Source organism: Phallusia mammillata, chromosome 3 (assembly GCF_965637545.1).
Source record: "Phallusia mammillata chromosome 3, kaPhaMamm4.hap1.1, whole genome shotgun sequence".
NCBI lineage: Eukaryota > Metazoa > Chordata > Ascidiacea > Phlebobranchia > Ascidiidae > Phallusia > Phallusia mammillata.
The window spans coordinates 26,069,464-26,092,063 of NC_137254.1; the positions used below are offsets into that span (position 1 = coordinate 26,069,464).

At 38.9% G+C, this 22,600-nt stretch overlaps 1 protein-coding gene across 2 annotated transcripts in view; it reads right to left on the reverse strand.

Annotated features, from left to right (window-relative positions):
* LOC145218932 (bromodomain adjacent to zinc finger domain protein 2A-like) overlaps window positions 1–17,654 on the reverse strand; it is a 31,197-nt gene extending 13,543 nt beyond the window's left edge. Inside the window, exons 1-24 of one of the 2 annotated variants that reach the window (XM_080086342.1) lie at window positions 16,039–17,654; window positions 15,718–15,882; window positions 15,325–15,549; window positions 14,421–14,575; window positions 14,166–14,216; window positions 13,618–13,752; window positions 13,290–13,415; window positions 12,690–12,864; window positions 11,655–12,352; window positions 11,102–11,153; window positions 10,403–10,486; window positions 8,997–9,079; window positions 8,841–8,936; window positions 8,287–8,397; window positions 7,911–8,017; window positions 7,713–7,795; window positions 6,840–6,967; window positions 6,451–6,513; window positions 6,293–6,337; window positions 4,624–4,900; window positions 3,609–3,725; window positions 3,157–3,299; window positions 2,483–2,590; window positions 1,899–2,083 (exon numbers count right to left, since the gene is read on the reverse strand). In XM_080086342.1, the coding sequence (XP_079942468.1) occupies window positions 1,899–2,083; window positions 2,483–2,590; window positions 3,157–3,299; window positions 3,609–3,725; window positions 4,624–4,900; window positions 6,293–6,337; window positions 6,451–6,513; window positions 6,840–6,967; window positions 7,713–7,795; window positions 7,911–8,017; window positions 8,287–8,397; window positions 8,841–8,936; window positions 8,997–9,079; window positions 10,403–10,486; window positions 11,102–11,153; window positions 11,655–12,352; window positions 12,690–12,864; window positions 13,290–13,415; window positions 13,618–13,752; window positions 14,166–14,216; window positions 14,421–14,575; window positions 15,325–15,549; window positions 15,718–15,882; window positions 16,039–16,165 (3,539 nt within the window). In that variant the 5' untranslated portion in view covers window positions 16,166–17,654. The remainder of the gene's footprint in view (window positions 1–1,898; window positions 2,084–2,482; window positions 2,591–3,156; window positions 3,300–3,608; window positions 3,726–4,623; window positions 4,901–6,292; window positions 6,338–6,450; window positions 6,514–6,839; window positions 6,968–7,712; window positions 7,796–7,910; window positions 8,018–8,286; window positions 8,398–8,840; window positions 8,937–8,996; window positions 9,080–10,402; window positions 10,487–11,101; window positions 11,154–11,654; window positions 12,353–12,689; window positions 12,865–13,289; window positions 13,416–13,617; window positions 13,753–14,165; window positions 14,217–14,420; window positions 14,576–15,324; window positions 15,550–15,717; window positions 15,883–16,038) is intronic. The other variant, XM_080086343.1, reaches the window with a different exon arrangement.
* Between the last annotated feature and the right edge of the window lie 4,946 nt (window positions 17,655–22,600).

A 22,600-nucleotide genomic window follows, 5' to 3' on the forward strand; every position in this document is an offset into this window, starting at 1 on the left:
TGATATACTTCCATTTTATATCTTTTATACGATATTTACCAATTTACTATACACATCATTTGATCTACACATATGATTGTTTTTGTAAACAAAAACTAATGGGTCCCCACATGCGTGTTTGTGCGGAGTTACGGTAAACAAATGTTGCGGTGATTTTTAAATTCTTAAGAACAAATTTTTAGAAAGCGTTAACAAAACAATGAAAAATTTTGTTGTATTTTTTGGCACTATTATTGTCGTATAATTACAAAAACATTAAAAAAGAACGAAACAAATACTTTCAATTTAATCTCTTGCTTTGACCCAGATATTGTCGTCCAAGGTCGGGTTTTAAACACAATTTTTTCTAGAAAGCTGTAACAGTTGTGTTACAGACAATTAAAAAGCGATTTGCCGCAAGTGTATACATCATTTAACTTTGTTTCGCAAAACGAGTTTTTCATTTAACTTTGTTTCGCAAAATGAGTACCATTGACCTGTAGGAACCTTTAGGGTGCACACACCAAACGACTGTTTGACCTTTTGACACCGTTTTCAATAGCACGCCGTCCTTGGTGTTCAACAACACCGTTTGACCTAATTTATACATGCCTTGAGTATTTGATTAAAAAAAAACAAAAAAAAACGCTACGTGATGGCGAAAGAAAGTTCTGAACTGTGTTAGTAATACCTACTAATTGACCTTAAGTAACCCGCGGCCAACCTGACAACGAGCATTTAAAAAACTTTTATCTTGCAAAAAAGTCAAGTTTATTTTTTCATATTTAGTTTGTTTAACAAAGTTTTGCTTGACATTATACGAAACCGAAGCACGCTTATTAGGTTTAAATCGCGTCATATGTGTGAAACCTTTGCCAAAACTGAAAATGTGAGTGATAACTTAATAAAACGACATAGCATTGCTGTGCAAAACAGCTGATTTCTAATCACCGAAACGACGTCTCGTAAAACGTCTGTCCGACGTCAAGCTGAGCCCTCCCGCTCTGCCCTATTATTCGTAAACGTACTCTCTTGGGACTTCTGCCTACAGTGTCTTTCTTGACCAAACGAGCGTTAGACACATTTACGTTTCGGGGGCCTGTGGGTGTGTCGCTGGGTCATTCGGGGTCAAACTTCAGGTGGACCAAGTTCAGATTAATATGTAACATATGTCCAAATTTCAATAAATTTGAAGCACTCTTTCTTTACTAAACAAGCGTTACAAACCAGCGTTAAAAATTTTACGTCTCGGGGGCCTGTGGGTGAACCGCTGGGTAATTTGGGGTCAAACTTCTGGTGGACCAAGTTTGAATTAATATCTAACATATGTCCAAATTTCAATAAATTTAAAGCACGCTTTCTTCACTAAACGAGCGTTACAGACCAGCGTTAAAAATTTTACGTTTCGGGGGCCTGTGGGTGAACCGCTGGGTAATTTGGGGTCAAACTTCAGGTGGACCAAGTTTGGATTAATATCTAACATATGTCCAAATTTGAATAAATTTGAAGCACTCTTTCTTGACCAAACGAGCGTTACAAACCAGCGTTAGACAGAAAAAAGAAAAAAGAAAAAAGAAAAAAGAAAAAAGAAAAAAGAAAAAAGAAAAAAAGAAAAAAAAAATACGGACAAAAACAATATGTGTCCCCTTCAGGGAAGGGGACCCATAATAAATCAATTTATTACAATTTAAAATTCTTTAGGTAAAACGTGTTTTAAACTTTAAGTCGTTTTTAGTTTTTACAGATATTTAAAATACTTTTTGTCACCAAAACTGGTTAAATGTTTTTTTACCAACCCTGAAAAAACAGAACACATTTACAGGACTTTTGTAAACCATCAGAAACAACAAATTACAGAGATATTTTTGCTCTATAAAATATTTTTATCCTAAAAAATCCCCTTGAAAAAGGAAACTTACTGGCGAATTTTTCCTTCCACCACCCATTTGTCTCTGCGTAGTGAAGCTAGTTTTTCAAGATGTCGGTCGATATCAGCACAAACCGGTTGGCTACACACGAGTTCATTAACCAGAAACGCCAGGATTTCAGCCTTCTGATCCCCGCTAAGTGAAGGGAAGGGTCTGGTCTCCAAGCAGAGGGCAAGCTGAAAAAATGCCAAAATTAAAACCCCGGTTTTGTTTTACTATTTTATGAGGCCGTGACTTTGGCTAATTCACTTTAAGTGCGCTGTAACACTATATACGTGTTATACATACGATGTCTATATCAACGCTACTCAACCTGGCGTACAGTAGACCCAAGGGTGTACTACAACAGTCACAGGGGTGTATTGGTATGGGTACCAAGCGTTTCTTAGGGGTTACACACATGTTAGTTACCAAATTAAGAAGTATAGCTGTGAGTAATTTGCAGGGTACAAATGATAATTCGCGTATCGCCATTTAACAACAGTTTTTAGGTTAAGTGTGATTTTTCAGAAATGTTGTATTCAAAACGCTTGGTTGGATTTGACAGCAGGTAAAAAGGTCGGATGGCAACAAACCTCGGTCTTATGTCCGTTTCGAGCCCATAAGAAAAGCCGCAAAATTTCAGAGTAATTGCTTTTGCTCACATCAACATCAGTCACTTTCACACCAGTTGCACAATGAAGCTGAAGATGAAAATACATTGTAGTAAACACAGATGCCAAAAATACTTTTTACTTGTGCGCTTGCCCAGTTAGCATAAAGCCAAGCAAAGTTTTCGGGCAAAAACATTGACCTTTTTTGATAGTTTTGGGGTCACTCCGGTTTTGCATTCGCAACGTGACTTTTCTGAGACGCTTTAATACAGCTTATAACAACACATTCAGTATTGAATGCACGTGGTTTAGGACGCTTTCTATATGCACAGTTTTATTAACTACACATATGTGTTTATTGATTAGGCAGATTTTGTTTTCTGGTAAATTAACATGCATGGGCATGCCAAATATGAACGGTTATAGAGAGAAAGCGTTGTATGATTCTTCATTTAAAACGTGGATTTTGACTGAACCTTTGTCGTTACTTCACACGACGCTTTAGCCTCTTTTAGTCTCTTAAGGCCTCGCCAAACTATACATCGAAATGTAAGATTCTGAAGACTAAAAAATTTGGTACTGTGGCTTATATTTTTTAGCTCCTATAGCCTTGTTATCAACATCAACAAGATATTTCACTTTGACCAAACACTTACCCAAGGTCCAGGTGCTGGGACACCAGGGTCACACAGACACTGATGTAGCAAGGCCATGGTTAGTTGTACAAGAGATCCGGTGTGTTCAGGATCATTGAGAAGTCCCCGCTGAAGTTGCTCAAATGTTGGGATCACTGACTCGTCTGTGGTGGTGAAATAGTGGATAATAGACACAAAATATACGCTTTCGAGTACGTGCTTATGGATAAACAATAGGTGGTACATTCAGATAGGATAAACATTCATAACTAACAAGAGTTTTCCGGGGCCGGCGCTTTACCAACTGAGCTACACAGGCTTAGTGGTGAACCCGCCGAAAAGTGGAATCACAAGCACCGTTGCATGCCTTGTATGCGCACATGTTGTAGTAGGGGATCGCCAGTTCGACTTTATTGATATTTATAACTCGAACTACGGTAGGCAGTTCATTGTGAACACATCAGTTTCCCTACCTAGCAGTATGGCATCTTTGAAAGTAATAAGAAACTCCAGGACCATAAGCACATCGGCAGTTGCGTTTCCACTCAGCTGTGTCCATCTGCCCGAGTTCTTTTGTTCGTCGATCGTACCTGAATTCCCAACAAATGTAAATTGTTAGTTGGGATTGCAATACTAGTATTTGCCGTTGCGCAATGACTTCTAACATTGGTGTCGGTGTTTGTTTAAATCTCTGTTTTGCAATGTGATTGCCATATCCCATAGGAGGCAAGCTATGGGAAATGGGCCTGACTAACCAAATTGGAGTTTCCTTTATGTTTGTATCACTGACTTTCAAGTAAACTACGTACACGTATCACGTGCATAATAACACAATAATCTCGGTCCATCCGGACCCGTTTAGACCAAAAACAATTGATAAGGCGAAGATCCAATTAAATGATGTCGATTAGTTCAAGCCTTAGCACATTACAAATCATTTGTACCTCGAGCTTGTCCGAATTAGACGAAGATCTGAATTAACCGAATCCGGGTTAACCGAGACTTACTGCGTTAAGTTTAAGTTAAGCCCTATATGTTTAAAGAGTTTGTATTTTCACCCATACTAATCAATAGGTATGAGTGTTGCTCACAAAGTATGGCAAACCCTAGCACGCGTGCATAGGTTTGCACTCCAGGTGATTTTTTCATGGCACTTTAATCGATTTGTGTGTTTATTCTGAAGTACTAATTTAAACAGTCACATCGCTTGTTTTCAGTTGTTTATCATTCAATTGTCTTAAAATCCAATCTACACGCACAAATCTATTTGCTTTCTGTTTACTGTGGACATCATGCAGCTGGCATAAACAACTATTACTCAGAAAAATGTTGGCACGCGAAGTCATTACCTCATGGAATAACAAGTAAATTGGCACGCGTCGCTTCAAAGGTTGCCGATCCCCTGATCGCCAAAATGCGGTGTAACAATTTAGTACATTTTCTATTCCCGACCCCTAAGATTAATCCGCCATTGTATCACCATGTTACCTTGCAAGTTCCCCAAATGTGGAAGCGGCTGGTGGCTCTTCAGTTTCATGTCCTCCACTGGCATCTTCAGCTCCCTGGCAAGTTTCATCGCTCTTCTCCGTTGCTCCAACTTCCTCTCACGAATGTAGATCTTTTCATTGCGGAGCTCCTCCCTCCTCCTGTCCCTCTCCTCCGCTCTTCTCTTCGTCTCGATGTTCTTCAGGAGGATAAGATGTTGGCGACGGCGTTCTCGCTCCTGGGATGGAGATGAAAAGTACATCGCCGTCAACTGTTCAGCCTTAGCAAGAGATACAAGCGCTGGTGGTTTAAACGGGGGGATTTGGGAGAGGACACATAAGTTTGTTTGGGGGTTAGTAATACGTACAAAGGTCGGAAGAGTTTATGAATTTTGGAGGCGAAAAGGAAAGTTTATGAAATATGCCTGGCAGCAATATATTTGTTTGGAGATGTTGACTACAAACGGAAGCGTAATGAAATCTGTGGGTGCCGAATTGCATGCAAGCCACATCAGAAGTTTGTTTGGGGATAAGTGATGGTAAAAACGTCGGACAAGTTTATACAATTAGGGGCTGAGCAGGAAGAAAAGTTTATAATATTCCTGGCAACAATGTACGGGTCTCGGGAAGTTGACTAAAAATGGTATCTGACTGAAATATTTTAAGTACGGGATTACATGCTACCCAAGAGACTAGCTCAGTGTATTTTAACCTTGTTTGAGCCGCCGAAGACTTGCAATAAAATCTTGCGGAACACCAAACGAAATGTTACAATGATGCGATTAAACAACACACTACACTACTGTATTGTACTTAAGTCGTAACAAGCATATGCAGTTATTCTTGCTTTTGGACAACAAATCATTTAAACTGGTAACAGCGGGCATTTTTGGCGGAAAACCTCCTGACGATATTTAATGAAACACCGGTTGAAAATTAAATAAGGACAAAACAAAAGTAAATGAGGCTCTTAATACCGACTTGCAATGTGGCTGGATTAAAAATAATACCTTAAACGGTACGTATAGGAATCCACTGCAACATTATCTTATTTAAAACTGACTTTTTTGTAAAACACTATAGGCTACACCAGGGGTGGGCAACCTTTTTTACTGTGGGGCCAATTACAATTGTCAAAAATAGATCGCGGGCCGCACCTGTTATAACACAAGGTGATTTTACTTCGTTGCTTACAAATATGCTCAAATATAAGTATAATTCGCATTTGATTCTAGCCACATTTTGCCAGGTCGCAGAAAACTGGCATCAGGCGCATTAATCTGCTTAAAAATATATAATAGTTCGTCTCGTTTGCCGGTACATTTGAAATCTAAGCGTCTCGGCGGGTCGCACAACCTTGAATCAAGGGCCGGAGGTTGCCCACACCTGGGCTACACGGATCTGTTTATAAGTTTAATGACGAATATAACAGCACGAATAGACGTAAAAAGCAATCTGCTTTATTGTTCAAACGTTCGGCAAATGCCTAATGCCATCATTAAAGGTGTGATATGTTTGAACAACAAAGCATGTCGTTTTTAAATTCTGCTGTTTTATTCGTCATTTGGGCTGTTATTTTCGTCATTAGATTTTTTCAAGTTTAACATGTTCTTTAAGACTAATAGAACAAGTTAAATACCTTGGGGTCTTGAAATTTAAAAACTTATATATACCTGTTGCTTAAACATGAGAGCTTGCTGTCTTTGCATCTCACGTTCCTGTAAAATTCAGCAAAAGCCTATTTAATTGTCTCAAGAAGTTTTGAAACTTTGAGCTTCGTTCAAATTTTGAAATTTCGTATGAAGAAGTTTAAAGGAAAGCGAGAACATACCTTAGCTTTCCGCAATGCCTCCTGGTATTTCATCTGCCTCGCCGCTTCTAGTTTTTGCCTTTCCTTTAACACAAACGACGTGTGTTTACTATCAAAACTTTATCAATTATGGATCTAGTAAAAATGGAAACAAACCATTTTAACCCTGTTACATTCAATTTTTATAATAAACATTTGTCCGATTCTGGTGCATAATCGAATGCGTAGAGGATTTCACCCGAAATTAAAGCCTTTGGACTTTACCAGCATACTATACCGTTTACATATTTGAGATACGTTCGCAAACATACTTGATTGCATCACCAAATGCAAATACGTACATGGTATATTTTCACAAATTCTTGGGCAGGCCCTAATACCCAGGTAGAAACACCTTTGAACGAACTAACCTCAAGTAACTGTCTTTCCCGTAGTTCTCTCTCCGCCTTTTGTTGTTCAAGTCTCTGTTGTCGTTCCTTTTGCCGCAGAAGCTTCGCCAATCTTCGCTGTTCGTTCTTCTGTTGCAGCTTTAACTCGGCTGCACCCAACACATGTAAATGGCGTTAGTTGCACAAAAGCAAAATATTTAAGTGTTGCACCGTTTGTATGCCTAGGATTAGAAGACGGTTACTTGTGACAACTACACCTACCTTTAATGCAACTGCACCTAAATAAAAAAATCAGAGCAAACACTCAAGTTGGATGCTTTGAAACAAAAAATCTGCGGATTAACCAGAGTTATAAGTCGGGTCGGGTTCGGGCTTTGTATTTTTACAAACATGTATGATTCGGGCTTGATTTCACATTATGTGTCAGTAATTGTTTCAAATACAAATTACTGCAGCTAGTTTCTGGATATAACGTAATACCCAACATCCTTAACACGTCATTATTGTCTATTATTGTCCATTGTGTAGGTCTTGTTTATAATAGGCCAGTCAATCAGGGCCCTAACGAGCTCCTCAAAAACGTCTCGGGTTCGGGTCGGGCTTATTCTTTCGGGTTCGAACTCGAATTTCGAACCGGCCTACAACCCCTTGCTAAACAACGCATCCTAATGGCACAAATTTAAACTTGAAAAGCTAAAGCAAGTGCCTTTTGCGGTAACTTCACGCAGCGTTTCAAACAAACTTAACGAAAGTTCAATTTTAAAAGGTTATAGCTTTTACATGTGTAACACCCGGATATGTGACATCAAAATCATATTTGGCCAAACACCAAACAGAAAACAGTAAAACAAAATACACTTGAGCACATCCCTTAATTTTAATCCCAATGCCTACCAGCTTGCTTCATGGCCTTCTGCCCAGCTTCTCGAAAGCAATGGTCTTCCAGCAGCTTCTGTGCATTCTGACTTAACGACGATCTATAGATTATATATAACCAATAAGACGAAGGTGTCGTTAAACCCTCTATGACGCGCTTAGGCCTGCTAACTTATTCAAAGAAAAAAATTATAAAAGTACGTAATACAATATTACCTGTCGTGTCTATCATCGGTTTCAGAATCTTCTGATTCGTAAACACCCAAACTTTCATCGAGTTTGGCAAAATACTTTTCAGCGTCTGGCGGGTTCAATTTTTTCCACTTGAAAAAAAAACACATATAAATGGCACAAACAATACATTTACCCAGTTTTCCCGAAATTAATTTAAGTACAACCCTTCTATTTGGGCTTCCGTATTGTGTTACTGCTTATAATACGTCTTATGTTACTCAACGCACATACAACATCAAATAAAAACAGAATTTAACGTTTAAACATTAGTTTTTCAGAAAGAAGTCCAGCAACTCAAATACTTTTTTCAATTAGACGTATGAAATGGGTTAAATGACTCTGGTATAATATTAAGCACCTGTTCGTCTTCCCCGGGTGAAGGTCTGTGATAAAACGATCCGATTCGTACGTTAGCAGCGAAACTGAAGTGATGCTGGCCAAATTTCGACTCGTTGCCATCGCTCAAGAGCTGCAAGGAATATGTATACCAAATATTTTAAATATTGAACAGCTGTAAAAGGTATAAGTACGTTAGGCCCTTAGAAGGCGTTAAACTGAATCAGTCGGTCACCGAGCATTCCAATGTGACAAGGTGTAGGCTAGAAAAAACTAGCCTGCGGTGGGATTCGAACCCACGACGGGAGTCTTTCTGGGACTCGCTCTCTACCCACTGAGCTACGCAGGCTCAGTGACAAACCCACCGAAAGTCGAATCACAAGCAACGTTGCTTGCCTCGTATGCTGCACATGTCAGCTTCGTACTATAGGGGTCGCCAGATTGACCAGTATCAGTTAAGATGAACATAAATTCATAACTGGGATCAGACCTTAAGCGTCGCCTATGAAATTATGTTCATCTTAATTAATTCAAACTTCCTTATATATATAGTGGACATAGCAACAAATACAACACCTGAATAACGTCTTTCATAGAAGAAAGCTCATTCCCACCAGGAGATATGTACATAACTTCACTGGTCAAGTTACCTTCCGTGCCAGTAAAACGGACCTACAAAAAATTTAAACTCAAGATAAACAGCACAAGTTTTTTCTGTTGATATAAAGTTACCTCTCGAGTCCATCCAAGCTGCAAAGGTTCCTTTAGTTCAACTTCGTTTGAGAGAAGACGTCTTCGTTTACGTTGTGGTTTATCTGAAATAAAATGCATTTACTAACTACAAATTCTCTGATAGTTTTGTCTCGATCAAACTGTTTAGAGCTGCGTCGAGTGATGAAGTGGCAAGTGACTAGGGATGCGCCGAGCCGAGCCAGAACCCGAGTGCTCGGTACCGAGCATCGCTGTTTTTGATGCTCGGTGCTCGGCCGAGCAGTTGCACAAACTGACCCGAGCGTTAAATTTGCATATTCATGCCCTGCTAACATAGGTAACTAGTGTTTTAAGGGTATTCAAGAAAAAAATGAATGATTTTTCAAATGTATTAGATGGTGGAAAAACGCGTTCTTTATGGGCATGTACAGCTCAATAAAACACCGCCGGTGACGTAAGAGACCTTGTAGGGCTAAAACGTAGAAAGGGGATTTTTTTGTGACGTCATAATGGACCGAGCGTGCTCGGCCGAGTACCGAGCATTAAAGTGAGAGGCTCGGTGCTCGACCAAACAGAACATTTGCAGTTTTGGCACATCCCTACAAGTGACCATAACTTTAAATTTAATTTTAAGATCGCATGAAAAGTTTTGAAACAATTAAGGCTATATATAAACGGATGTGCTGATCTCTGATTGCTACAGGCTGTTGCTCAAATACTTTTGATTAGACGTCTTTGTGCTTCTTATCTGTGCGTTTGTTGTGTCGTTGTTGGCGTTTACGCCCCTTGTTGTTTTGTTCATTTTTGTTTTGCGGTTTTTTCCTTTGAAGTGTTGCATAGAATGTCGGTTAAAGAAGTACATTTGCCCGAAATGCATTTTTCAGTTAATACAACTAAGATTATTAAAGAAAATTCCTTTTTTTAAAAATTACGTTGGTTTTTAAAAATTTAATTTTAAAAAAACTTACGTTGGTGCGTTTGCTTTTTAAGATTTCATAAAGCAAAATAATAGCAGTCCGTGGGATTTAATATTACAAGTTGATTGAACAAAAAAACCAAAAAACGAGACGTGATTAATCTCACTTTTATCGTCACAACATTATGGGTCTTTTTCATTAAAGTGTTTCGTGCGGTGGCTGCGTAATTAGGACCAAATCCCACTAGCACTTACAGTTACATCTGGAAGTCTTTCAAAGGGCGGCCCTACATTACATTTGTCACCAGTCAAGAAAGAAAGCCCATTATAGAGCAGTGAGCGACTGTGCAAGATCACATGTGAAAGTGTATGATTTATCGGTTTTAGGACTGCAGTCCCTTGGGCGCCGAACAATGCCAAAAGTTCAGGCTAGGCGATGGCCCTTACCAATTTCATGCATTATTTATAGGCGACGAATTCGACACCATTGCAACGAGCAGGTATTACTTACATGAAGCTATGTCGTCCGTACGCACCGCCTCCCCATCTGAAGAACTGCGGCCAAAATTCGATCGATCATTCGACGTCTTGTTACCTGAAACAGGAAAGGGAGGTGTTATGCAAATGAGTGGAAGACACGATTGCCTTAATATATTTTTTCGTTTGCAATTGCGTAAGCGATTATATCATACAAATGTAATACATTGTCTAAGCAACTGGCGGATGGCAAAAGGACCATATATTGTAGGTAATAAGTCAACCACCCTTAATACACAAAAGCTTTAGCCAGTTTCTTTGATGGAATGCTGATTTTAGATAAAACTTGTTTTTTCGCAACGCTTCTTTGAATAATTGTCCCCTCTTTTCCTACTTCAGCTTCTGCTTTTATTTTCGTTTCAAACGGCTTTACTCAAGCTTAAGAGTGATACCGGTGTTGTTTAAACGTCTCTAGCTTGAGTTTTGTCCTGTTTTTTATCTGTGTTTTTTTTTTCATTTAAAGTGATTTACTTGTAACTGACAATGATTAAACCTATTCTGAATGTTACGGGGCCCTTCTAGGCTAATTAGAAAAGTTAAAAACGACTGTCGATCCACAAAAGACGAGGAACCTCGATGAGCACCTGTTTTAATTTGTATTCTTTTGTTTGGTTTGATACAAAAACTTAGAAAATGGTGTGTTTTCAGTTAATGAAAATACAAAGTTTCATACCTTTATCGTGCTCTCTGTCGCGAAACTCATCACCTGAGTGTGTCGGTTGCGCCTTAAAGAAAAAATGAAAAGTTACTAAAAATACTCATGATAAAAATACAGAAATCAACTTCCACCCATTGCTTGGTAGATGAAGATTATCATGAAGCTTATAGCAGTAGTTTTTAGTTTAAAAAAGAACATTGAGGCATTCTTTTGTTAGGAAATATAACGGTCCAAATAGATGTAAAAAAATGCTTTATTATTCGAAATTTTCGGCAAATGCTAAAGCCATTAACAGTGATATTAAGGCTTTTGCACATTTTTGTTCATTTCAAAAATAGCATCAATCTATTTGGATGAAATATTGACGATGCTGTTGAAGCGAAATACTTATACCAATACGCATACGTAATTTGTTCCGCATTTTGTGATAATCTGTGTGTTTTCTTAATAATCGTTGGGTTCTATGCAATTAAACTGATTTTGCGTTTAACCGGATTCGTCTGACTTATTGTTGCCGTGTACTTAAATCTACAAAAACATGTTACTAAATCACATCCAAAAAACTTACTTTGTGTATAACAGACACACGATTTCCTCTCTCTGAACTGGCAGAATCCTTGCGCTTACTTCCAGGCTTGCCGTTGCTCAAATTCTCCAGTTCTCGGGTCAGGTTCAATTGTTCCATTTGCAAACGATGCATTTCAGCCGCGACCGTTGCTGTCAGGAGTTCATTGATTTTATTGAGATCGCCGGATTTTCCACCGCCCGAAATCATTTCACTGTAAGCTGCTATCATTAGTTTGTTCAAATCTTCCTGCGTTGGTTGGTTGGTGCCCTGTCCTTGACCTTGTAGGGCCGCTAAGAAGTCTTTTTCACTGAAACTAGGTACTGAGTGCTGAGACTTTGAGGAAGCCGTGTTGAAACTTGGACTCTGTGATTTGCGTTGCGGAAATTGCTTTACAAGTCGCACTGGCGAAGAGCTACTCCTCGCTGCCTCTGGGGTCGCTTTAGCTTTGACCAGGGGCAACGGCGAAGTCTGCGAGGCGTCTCGGTTTGAATTCCCGCCGAGCGGCGATGGGGTAGTTTGTCGCTGTAGCGAGTTAGCTACTGATGTTGGGTTTGCCTGTTTTCGGCGGCTCCTGATCTCATTGGGCTTCGGAGAGGATTTTCTATCACTTGGTGGATTTAGAAATGATGGGAGACTGCCACCTGGAGGATGATCTGGCTGCTGCATTTGCGAGTACAGTGCAGCCATAAAATTGGAATCTAAAAATAACTTTATCATGTAAGTTACATTTTAGATTTTCCTGTTAGAAAATGCAATTTTATAAAGTACTATAAAAAACGAGATTAAATACACTTATTCTAAACGTTGTTTGCGAGTTATTTTAACCTAATGCAAAATTTACAAATTGCAGAGAATACGCAATGAAGCAAGCCAGAAAATTATTTAATCACTTTTTACAGTTAATTTTTTCAATAAGTATTGTTACAGCACAGTTAATTTTTTTCAATATTATCTCATCGTAACTTTTTTACGTTTTTTTTTTACTGTGAAACTGACAAAGTAGTTTTGTTAGTTAGTGGCATGATTTTTACATACCAAGTGCATTAGCTAAAGTGTGATCATTTCCTCGACTAGGAGATTTAAAGTCTTGGGGTTGATCTCGACTGCGACTGCTCGATCTCCCACTGGATGTTGCACCATGTGAGGAGGAAGCTTTTGAGGAAGATCTGGATCTGTTGCTGCCTGACTGTTGTCCACTTGATTGAGGCATCTGGAAAGGCAAAATATTTTTTAAAACTTCACTGCACTTTTTATTTTTTAAACCCAACTTATTCTGTAAGTCTTGTTATATATTTTAGCCATTAACAGATGGACTGAGGCTACAGAACAATAGTTTAATTGGCATTTTTCATACTGTTTTGTTTAAAAAAATCATCAATGTTGCTATCATCAATGCAACAGTCTAACATATTACTTAAACATCATGAGTTAGCCAATTATTATCAAATGCTATAGTATGCACAAGGCATTAGCTGCAATGCAAAACCAAGCACCATCCCCACAAAATAGGAAGGTAAAACCAAAAATGGGTTCAAATAGTAAGAGCACACAAACAGATATACCAAAAGAAAGCAAATACAAAATGTAAAAAAATCCCCTGTCAATGTAACAAAAATGCACAGACAACGTTTTTACCTGGCCTAATGCTAAAAGAGCTTCTATACTTGGCTGGGAAGCTTTTAAAGAGGAATTTGGAGAAAAGAACTCTGGGGGAAGGCCAACATTTGGTAAAGAGGAGTTAAGCTGCTGTGCTGATGATGACTAAAAATTTTAGTAAAACAAATGTTAAAATTGTGTCAGCAAATATTTATATCTTCCGTTCAAAAAAATAAAAGTAAACAAAAACATTTAATTTATAACTTCAATATCTATTTTTTTCACAGAACATTTTAGGCGTTTTTTCTCCTTAATGGAAGACTAACACAAACTGTAAATTCTACATAGGATCGCCTGGTAAACACACCCTTTGTGAAGATTGGGATGATTTGGCTTCTTTCTTGTTCAGAACCTGTAATGCTGCCTGTATCTGTTCCTGCTGTTGCTGCAACTGCATTTGATGCAGAATGAACTGCTGTTCAAACTGTCTCATTAATTCAGCCTGAAACAAAGAGTAATGAGTTGCGCACAATAATACACAAACAGTAAACATAACTAAAAAATTGCTATCATAACAGTTATATAACTGAATATAGTGTTTTTGCCAGGCATATTTCACAAACTTTACTTTTAGCTCAACCATCAAATATAAACAAATCTTCCTATACTAGGTTGGGTAGAAGACTTTATGAAAAACCCCAAAAAGAGGTGTTAAAATTTTGGAAGATTTGTATATATTTGCTGGTTAAGGAAGGTTTACAACAGGTATCTATTATTTTGTAAAATATAATCTTTGGTTGATATCCTTTAATACTGGCATAAGCATTAAAAAATAAGATTCCAACAATGTAAAATTTGAGTACAAAATTAAATACATACAAAATGAAATGCAAGCAAACTGTTTTAAATATTCACCTGCATGATCTGTTCAGTTTGGGCCTGCTTTTGTGCCAATGCTTCATATTGCTGTTAATGCAAATGAATAATTCAAGTTACATAAATCACTTGATATTTTGGAACACTATATACTGATCCGTTTGTAAGTTTAATGGTGACGATTGACGAACATTTATTTCAGATTTATTTTGCAGAAACATTTAAAAAATGTCACTTTTTACGTCTATTTGGGCCATTATTTTCACCATTAAACTCATTATTTTGTATGCTCACGTTTGAAATCACTTTTGAAACTGTTTCAGAAGCTGTCATCTGAGGACTCTTAATCTTTCTCGACTGTCGAGATGGAGTGCTCGGCCGAGGTGAGCTGTGGTTGGGCGTCATTCTTGAGGAAGTTGCATTGCTACCAGGCCATGAATTTTTGGATCCTTTGTTAAAACACAACATAATTGATCAACTTGTTGTAGTAAAGAAATTATAGGCATGTTCATAACCATTTCAAAGGGAATCATATTTTATTTAAACCACTACAATCTTGCACAAGATAAAAGTTTCACAAAAAAACAATTGAACATCTGTAGATTTAACATTGCTAATTGATTACTTTCCAAAAATACACATAAATATATTTTCTACAAATACAACTAGACGGGTGTTTTTTTCATTTTATTTATTATATAACCCATTTACCCATAGTTTAGGACAGTGGTTCCCAAACTGTGGGCCATGGCCCAGTACAAGGCCACCAAGACATTTTCAATGGGCCACAGAGCCATTTGAACAGATTCTACTGTTTTGTTACACTGTAGATATTAAGCGCTTTGTTTTGAAAAACATAATATTTGCAAAGAATTCCGAATCTTGTAGCCAAATTTCAGGAGTGCATCTCATTAAAAATAAATTGCTAGAAAATTTTGCCTGTTTTTAAGTTATTTTTTTGTTTGTGCCCAAATTTACAGTACATGGTGAGCCACGAATCGCTATTAAATAGACACTTGGGCCACAGACCAAAAAAGTTTGGGAACCCCTGGTTTAGGATAACAAATAACATGTGCGTAAATTTCAATAGTTAGAGCTTTTTTGACCAACTGTTTGGAACATACCAGCGTTAGACAAAACAAAATACAAGCAAAAACAACATGTGTCCCTAATGTCAGGGAAGGGGACCCATAAATACCTTGTACAGAAGATGGAACCGGTGATTTTCTGTTGCCTGATGAACTGGTGGCATTTCTTTTACTTGAACTTGAAGATGATTGCTTATTTGAAGAAGCACTATTCTGGTCAACAAAGTTTCCAAATGGATTGGCTGCATTCATTTGCGTCAAAAATTGGGGTGGAACCGACCCTCCCATTGCAGCTAGCAGTTGTGCTTGTTGTGCCATTGCAACCCAATCTGCACCTATCGTAAGTGTTTGGTTTAGTAGTAGAAAACAAAGGTTGTCCTGTCAAAATGCAAACCACCCAAAAGGATATTTTTATCAGTGTACAGCCTTACTTAAAATTTCTCTACAGTTTAAAACATTTTTCCAGTTTCTTAGGGCTTAGTTTATTTTTTATTTTTGCTTACCTGCTGCTGCTGCATTTCCAGGAAGAAAGCCAGGAGGGAAACCACCAGGTGGTAAACCCCCCATTGCACCCAATGCTGCCAGTGTAGTTGGATCCATTAAAGGCATACCTCCTGCTCCTGCTAACAGCTGCTGAGCATCAAAACCACCGTGCATCATTCCAGCAGCTAAATATAATTAAATCCCATTGATTCACACTTCAACAAAATTACCTTTGGAATAATTTCAAACCTGGTTTGCAACAAAACTTTGTAGCTGTATACACTTACAGCAAAATCTGTTTTAAACATATATTTATTAAATATTACACACAAAACCCATACCTCCCATTAATGTAGGATCAAAAAGACCAGCCATGCCAAGTTGGGATGCAAGTAAATCTTGAGCACTTGGTGCTCTTTGGCCCCCATTTCCTTGACTATTCTTGCCTCTACCCTTTTTCATATCCATGGCATATTTGGCATCAGCAATTGTTTCATTATTACAATACCAGTGTACAAATATACAGATGTACTTTCACCTAAAACAGTGACTTAAAGAAAAATAGCAAACTTTTTAATCATGCATTTTTTTTGTCATATTATACTGTAACAAATGTTTCGATTGTGTGGCCCTCAACTTACTTAAAAGTTCGTTTTTGGCCCTTAAAGTTGTTTGAGTTTGTCACTCCTGCTATAACCTAATTAACCTTATGGAGTTTAAAAACACTTATAATGACTGTCAAATGTCAATAGGTTGTACTGCTTTAAAATGTGTGCGAATAAATGTATATTTTTTACATTATTTGTTGGTTGTTAAAAGCAAAATTGTGACCCTATTATGTAGCAAAACACAGAAAAAGCGGAGTATGTAGCACGCCGGCGACCTACGACCTGCGACCGCCCACATGAGTGGAATACGACCTTTAACAATGTATTATTTGTTGACACAGGTTCACGCGAGATGTCGTCGTTGAGCAGTACAGCAAAGCATAACGTAACAGTTCGTCTCATTCACCCATACAATAAGCAACACATACTTTCCGGTTCGAGCATAAAAGCTGGATAAACAGTATGTTTTACAAAACTTTCCTGGAAAAGTCTTGCGACAAAAGTAACTACAGCTGACGGATGCCTTTCCAATACATATTCCGGTAATAGTTGCCGGTGGCGTAACTTGCAGTCTACGTCTCATATTTGCTGGTTTGTCCTTCAATATAGCCGCCCAGATGCAGTTATAGGACAATATCAAAACGACTCGTAGGCTACATAATAACTAAGGGAAACCAACTGCATATTGCACAACCATACAAGAGAGACACAATAGTAGAGCGCTGCTCAAACTTGTTCTGGCAGTCTCATCAACGGTAAGGAAATCGATTTTGGTAGTCGCGCAGGGTCAGAAACGATAAAATTCCTTGATTAGTCCTCAAGCCATAAGCCGTGTACGTTTACAGGCGATCCTACAAGCTGCATAGGCTGCATGCCGGAAGCCGCTTCAGCGCATGAGGCCTTTATTCGTCGACACTTCCCATTCCTTGCACTGTGGCCGGCAACATGTGTTCTATTTATTGAAACACCCAGTGGTAGACTATGCGCAGTTGCCCTAGCTGTAAGGTATGTACATAATTAGCAACTGTCCAAAACAAACTAAGCTTTTCAACTGCTTTAATAGTGTGATACTTCTATAGCGAGAGACTGTTTGCTATTTACATTGCACGTGCGTAACAGTGTTACCCGGAAAAGATGACGCCTCCAACTGATTGTGACCGTCATTTAGAAGGGTGCTGACGACAACAAACATGTAGGCTGCCATTCTTGCCCAGCGCATTGCGACACCAATTGTTAGATTGCTGAAAAACGAAGGGAAGGCTTGCCCTTTCGCCCTTACAACTGTTCCGGCGTTTTATGTCTAATGCTTGTATTGTAAAATTAAAACAATCTGTACCACCTTAATGCGCAGATTATATTCATGCTGGTGATATGAACAAAAATAATACTTGATACATTTAATTACCACACAAAATCACATTGTTCTGGATATAAAATCAAGACGCCTGTCGACCTTTAACGGTATTTTTAGCTACTAAATATTTCTCCCAACTGTATTTAGAACGCACATGTGTGTATAAACACGTTGTTTAACTTAAATAAACACGGCAACTTGCGTTTACCACACCTTCTTCAAAGTATACCTAAATTAGTGTCAACACAAAAACAAACACCTGCCCTAATTACTAATTAAAAGGTGTGAAGTATGTTAGTTTCACCCTGCGTTTAGTTCCCACGCTGTTATATAGCTGCTTTGCTTTCTATATCCAAACGAAAGGAACCCTAGCTGCAGGTAGGGCAGGCGCTGTTGCTGGCAGTAATGGCTGACGGCGAACGTGATAAAACAGACGCAGCAATAACTATCATAAAACAAGACGCTTCTCTCTCTCTCATGCGCAGTTAAACAGACAAAGAAATCGGTCTCGACATTCGGACAACCTAGCGCGTGATACCGACTGAATCGGTCTGAAAGCCCTTCACCAGTATGCCAAACCTAACCTCAAACCACATCTAAACAAACGGGCTAAACTGTCAAATGCCCTTTTCATAACACCTGCCCGCTATCGCCTGTCGATGTAAGTAAACTTCCGCCGGATGTTTGTCATATTTTGCTTTCGTTTTCCTGCACAAAAAGTGGTTACATTTGCTGTTCTCCAGATGATATCAGGGCCAGCCCGCTGCGTGGCAAGAAGGGAAACGATTGCGCTGGCGCGGAGAGAAAGAGCGGGCGCTTTTAACAACACCGAAAAATAATCGAGCGTTACGACGAGACAGAAAATGAGTAGTAAGTATGTAGTAGTGGCTCGATGTACCGCGCACTTAGCGCGCATGCGAAAGAAAACAAACCAAGGCACGTGTGAGTCTGACCGACGCGCGCGCCTGTTTTTGTGTGTGTTTGGCAATGCGAGCGCCCGTGACTATTTAGGAATAACAGAAACAAAGGGAGCGACCGCTCGCCCACTTTGCCGAACCAAGTCGGTGCACAGAGAAAGGAGGAAACGCGGTATTGCCACCGTGATCAATTAAAGAGGCAAAAGGGATAGACAGCTAGGGCCAGCGACTTGTCAAAGATACGCTTATTACACCAGGAACAAACCGGGCCATTGCTTCAGTCGGAAGGGTATCTAGCGGGTTGGTGCAGGCCCACCCTGCATGGTGTGACGTGTTGGCCATACACAGGCATTGTAGCTGTTGGTTTTGGGGGCATTAAGACCGATTGCTTTCGTTACAGGTTATACAGCGATTAAGGTAAAAGATAGGCAACCGTAGGGCTTTTTGTTTCCTCGATAGCACGGCGGTAGCAGTGGATTCCCTTGAAGCGAGGTAAAGTCGCGCTTTTAGGCTGCGGCTTGTCTCGAGACAGATGGCACCGTGTGCGTGACGTTGTCGAATTGTCGAGGTGCAATGTATTTCTTTCTCTCGCTCGCCGGGGCGATGATGCTGTTGCTGAATGACAGACCGCTTTGCCTTGCCTCGTCGCCCGTTCGCTCGTGATCACGCAGCGTTGGTGTGATGAAAGCAAACCGAAAAGTCGACCTCGTGAATCTCGAAGCAAATGATGTCACAAAAAGCCGTCGTGAGGGATTGGCCATTACGCCGCGCGCCATGTAACTGCCTGACTTGCACGATTGGGGGATAAACTGTACAGGTCGCTATGAAACCAGGCGCCCGCAATGAAAACACTGCTGGGCGTTTCGGGAAAGCAAAGCACTTGTACCGCAGGTTTCTATTCGACCCACATGTGTTCTTTACCCTTGCACAGCGGGACCATGTTTTTAGAAACATTGTTTATTTTGGCAATGCATGTTGGTAAACAAGGGTTGATCTGTTTCTTACTATAGTATTATTTCCAACGCCGCTAAGTTATCTGATTTGTATTCCCAAATTCCTTCATATGTATATGTATTACACACATGTAGTTTCTATAGATAACGTTGAAAAGTAGCTAAAACCGAAACTTTATTTGAAGTGTTATTTGCACGAAGCTAATGTATTTGCCAATTTGACACCTTGTGTTTAAATCTCCAACCTAAACCAGAAATAACGCTATAGCAGCTTCCAGAGTTTATATAGAGCAGCTTCCAACGTTTATATAGAGTTTCCCAGAATTAAAAACGTTTAATTCATTCGCACCAACGGCCTAGATGTGTGAAAATTTACTTTTGAGATGTTTCAACTTCGACGAACTTTACGCGAATGTTTTTTACATTAAAGACGTGTATTTTGGTTAAAATCGTGTGTTTTATAACCTGTGTTTCTGCACCTCGTTTGTCCCCCCGCTACTGTTTACAGAGGGTTATGTACCAATGTGCACTGGGTAGACTGTTTCATACAGACCAAGATAAATAAAGTGAGGTATATCCACAAAGCGGCTCAGTTGAATTTATGGTGTTATTTATTCACCCTGGCTTGGTGTGTTTAACATCCAGAGTTTTCATTAAAAAATATGCCAATTTAAATTCTTTGCGTATTTTTGTTTGTGCAGTAGCTGTAGTATGAAAGTGGTTTGCCTAAACGGAATTTAAACCCTTAGGGTTTGTTTCACATTAAATTGGGTAACCTAGTAACAAGGTAATTTTCTTAAAGTTTGAATGCTAAATTATACATGGTTTGCTAATAACTTACTACAAACCGTTACAAACAACATAATTCACACCATTAACAACTATTAAACTATTCATAACCACGTTGTTAAAAATAAAGCAAGTAATTACATAAGCAGACCTTGATAAGCGATTAAGCACGCCCAGCGGCATACTTATGCGTTAAATTAGGACATGTACAAACTTGGGGTCTTTTGTGCATTAGGTATTAGAGACAACGGCTGTTTTTTAAGAATCGGAAATATTACATATTTTGCAACTAGTTTCAAATAATCAGTTCCCATTAAATCATAGCGGTTAACATCGTAAAGTAGGTTGAATCCCACGAGGTAAATTATGATAATGACAGACCTGTCGCCTTGTTTTGTGTTGCTCAGTTAATTGCGCTTTATTGCCATCAAGTGACAAATACTAAACATGTGTTAGAACGCCAAGTGTCGCAAGCGAAACGTAAGTGATGACCCAGTTGCTGATCTACTAGTCCAGTAGTTCTCAACCTGGGGTACGTGTACCACTAGTGGCAGGCCGGAACTTTTAAATTGGTACGCGAGTAGGTTTCTGCTATACCTAATTCAAGTACCATTATAAAATGGAACTTTACTCTCCTAACTGATCAGCGCTAGTTTGGGGCAAAACTTCTTTTTGGAATTTGCTAATCTTGCTGGTTTTACAAATACACTGTCGAAGTCAAAAATGCAGGCTTATTTCTTGGTTTACCCATTTAATCATGGTTAAGGTGCTATACGCAGCAATAGATAAAGGTCGTTAGGTGGTACGCCATCAGTAGAAGGTTAAGTACCACTGGACGCTTTGAAGAACATGACACAATATTCTTTCACTTGACTTGTACCTAATTTATGTTTTTGTTTTTTATTGTTTTGCTGCCCAAATAGGATAGTGCGTAGTTTTGACCTTGTTAAGTGTGGTTGTAACTAAAGTTGCAAAAGTTGCCCATACTGCATTTTTTGTACAGAAAAAAATTAAATTCGAATTAGGCGCGAGCAATAGTTTTACCCAGGTAAAGTTACAACAGCAACGTGACCGAGTGTGAAGTCAGGCGCAATTGAAACCGTTTTACTTAAACTTAAACCTAAATCGAACCTGAACCCGACCCGTAAAACTCGGCAACACCCACAACACTTGAAAACATGTACTTGATTGAATACGGATTAGAACCCGCAACCCGCAGGTTGCACGTTTACGTAATTACCACTTGGCCATATGTTTCCATTGCCTTGTAGTATAGCTGCAAGATCAGTTTCGACTTGCGTGTTATGTAATACGACACTATTGCCAACTTTTGAATTTGGTGGTTTTTTAACCTTTTTGTAAACGCCCAATGTTTGTCGTACACTTCATATCGAAAGAGGCAATAAAACAAAAGTTTTTAGTTTTCTGAATTTAGCTGAAATCTACCTAAAAGCGTACCTCAAAGAATCCACTGGTGTACAGATTTAAGTGCTACCATTAATAAATTTATTTTGTATATTTGTTTCACCTGATTTGTACATAAATGCCGAAAAATCATTAAACAATTGTTATTTCGCTTAACATTAGAAAACACTTACGTTAAGCTGTTCAAAAATATGTAATAACGTTACAAAATATGACTGGTAAAGGTTAGTAGTCGATGGAAATGCCATGATCGGATCCTTAAACTTTAACAACCGCCGCCAAAAATAGAGTAACAGCTGCTTGTGTGGCGACATACATGCATTTGACAACGCAGGCAAGGAATGAAATCTGTAAAACAAACTTAAGTGGTTTCACGGAATTGACAAGCAACAGGTGATAGAATTTCCCATAAATGGAGGGATAGACTTTCTAATTGCCGCATGTCTGCATTTGAACCACAGACCACCACCGCAGAATATTTGAAAACAGAATATATACGGTTAAAATTCCGCGGACAGTTCATAGAACATTTAGCCATAGCTGACTTAGAACAAACCACAGAGTATATTTTCTACCTTTACGCACGATTCGCAAGCATTAATTAAATCGAGTGGCGTCCAATCCACAGGGAATTGTAGGTAATTTTTGTACATTTATGTCGTTTACTCATTTTACATTGAAGCAATTCACATATTTTTTAATTGCATTTGAACAAGGTACACATATAGTTGGTCTCAAATTTCCTTTGCTAAAAAAAGACGTTTTTTCATAAAAGAAGTGTTGCCACTTAACGCTTTCACATAATACACACAAATAGTCTCCAAGCCATTGAATCAAGTGTTTATAAGTGTGCTGGT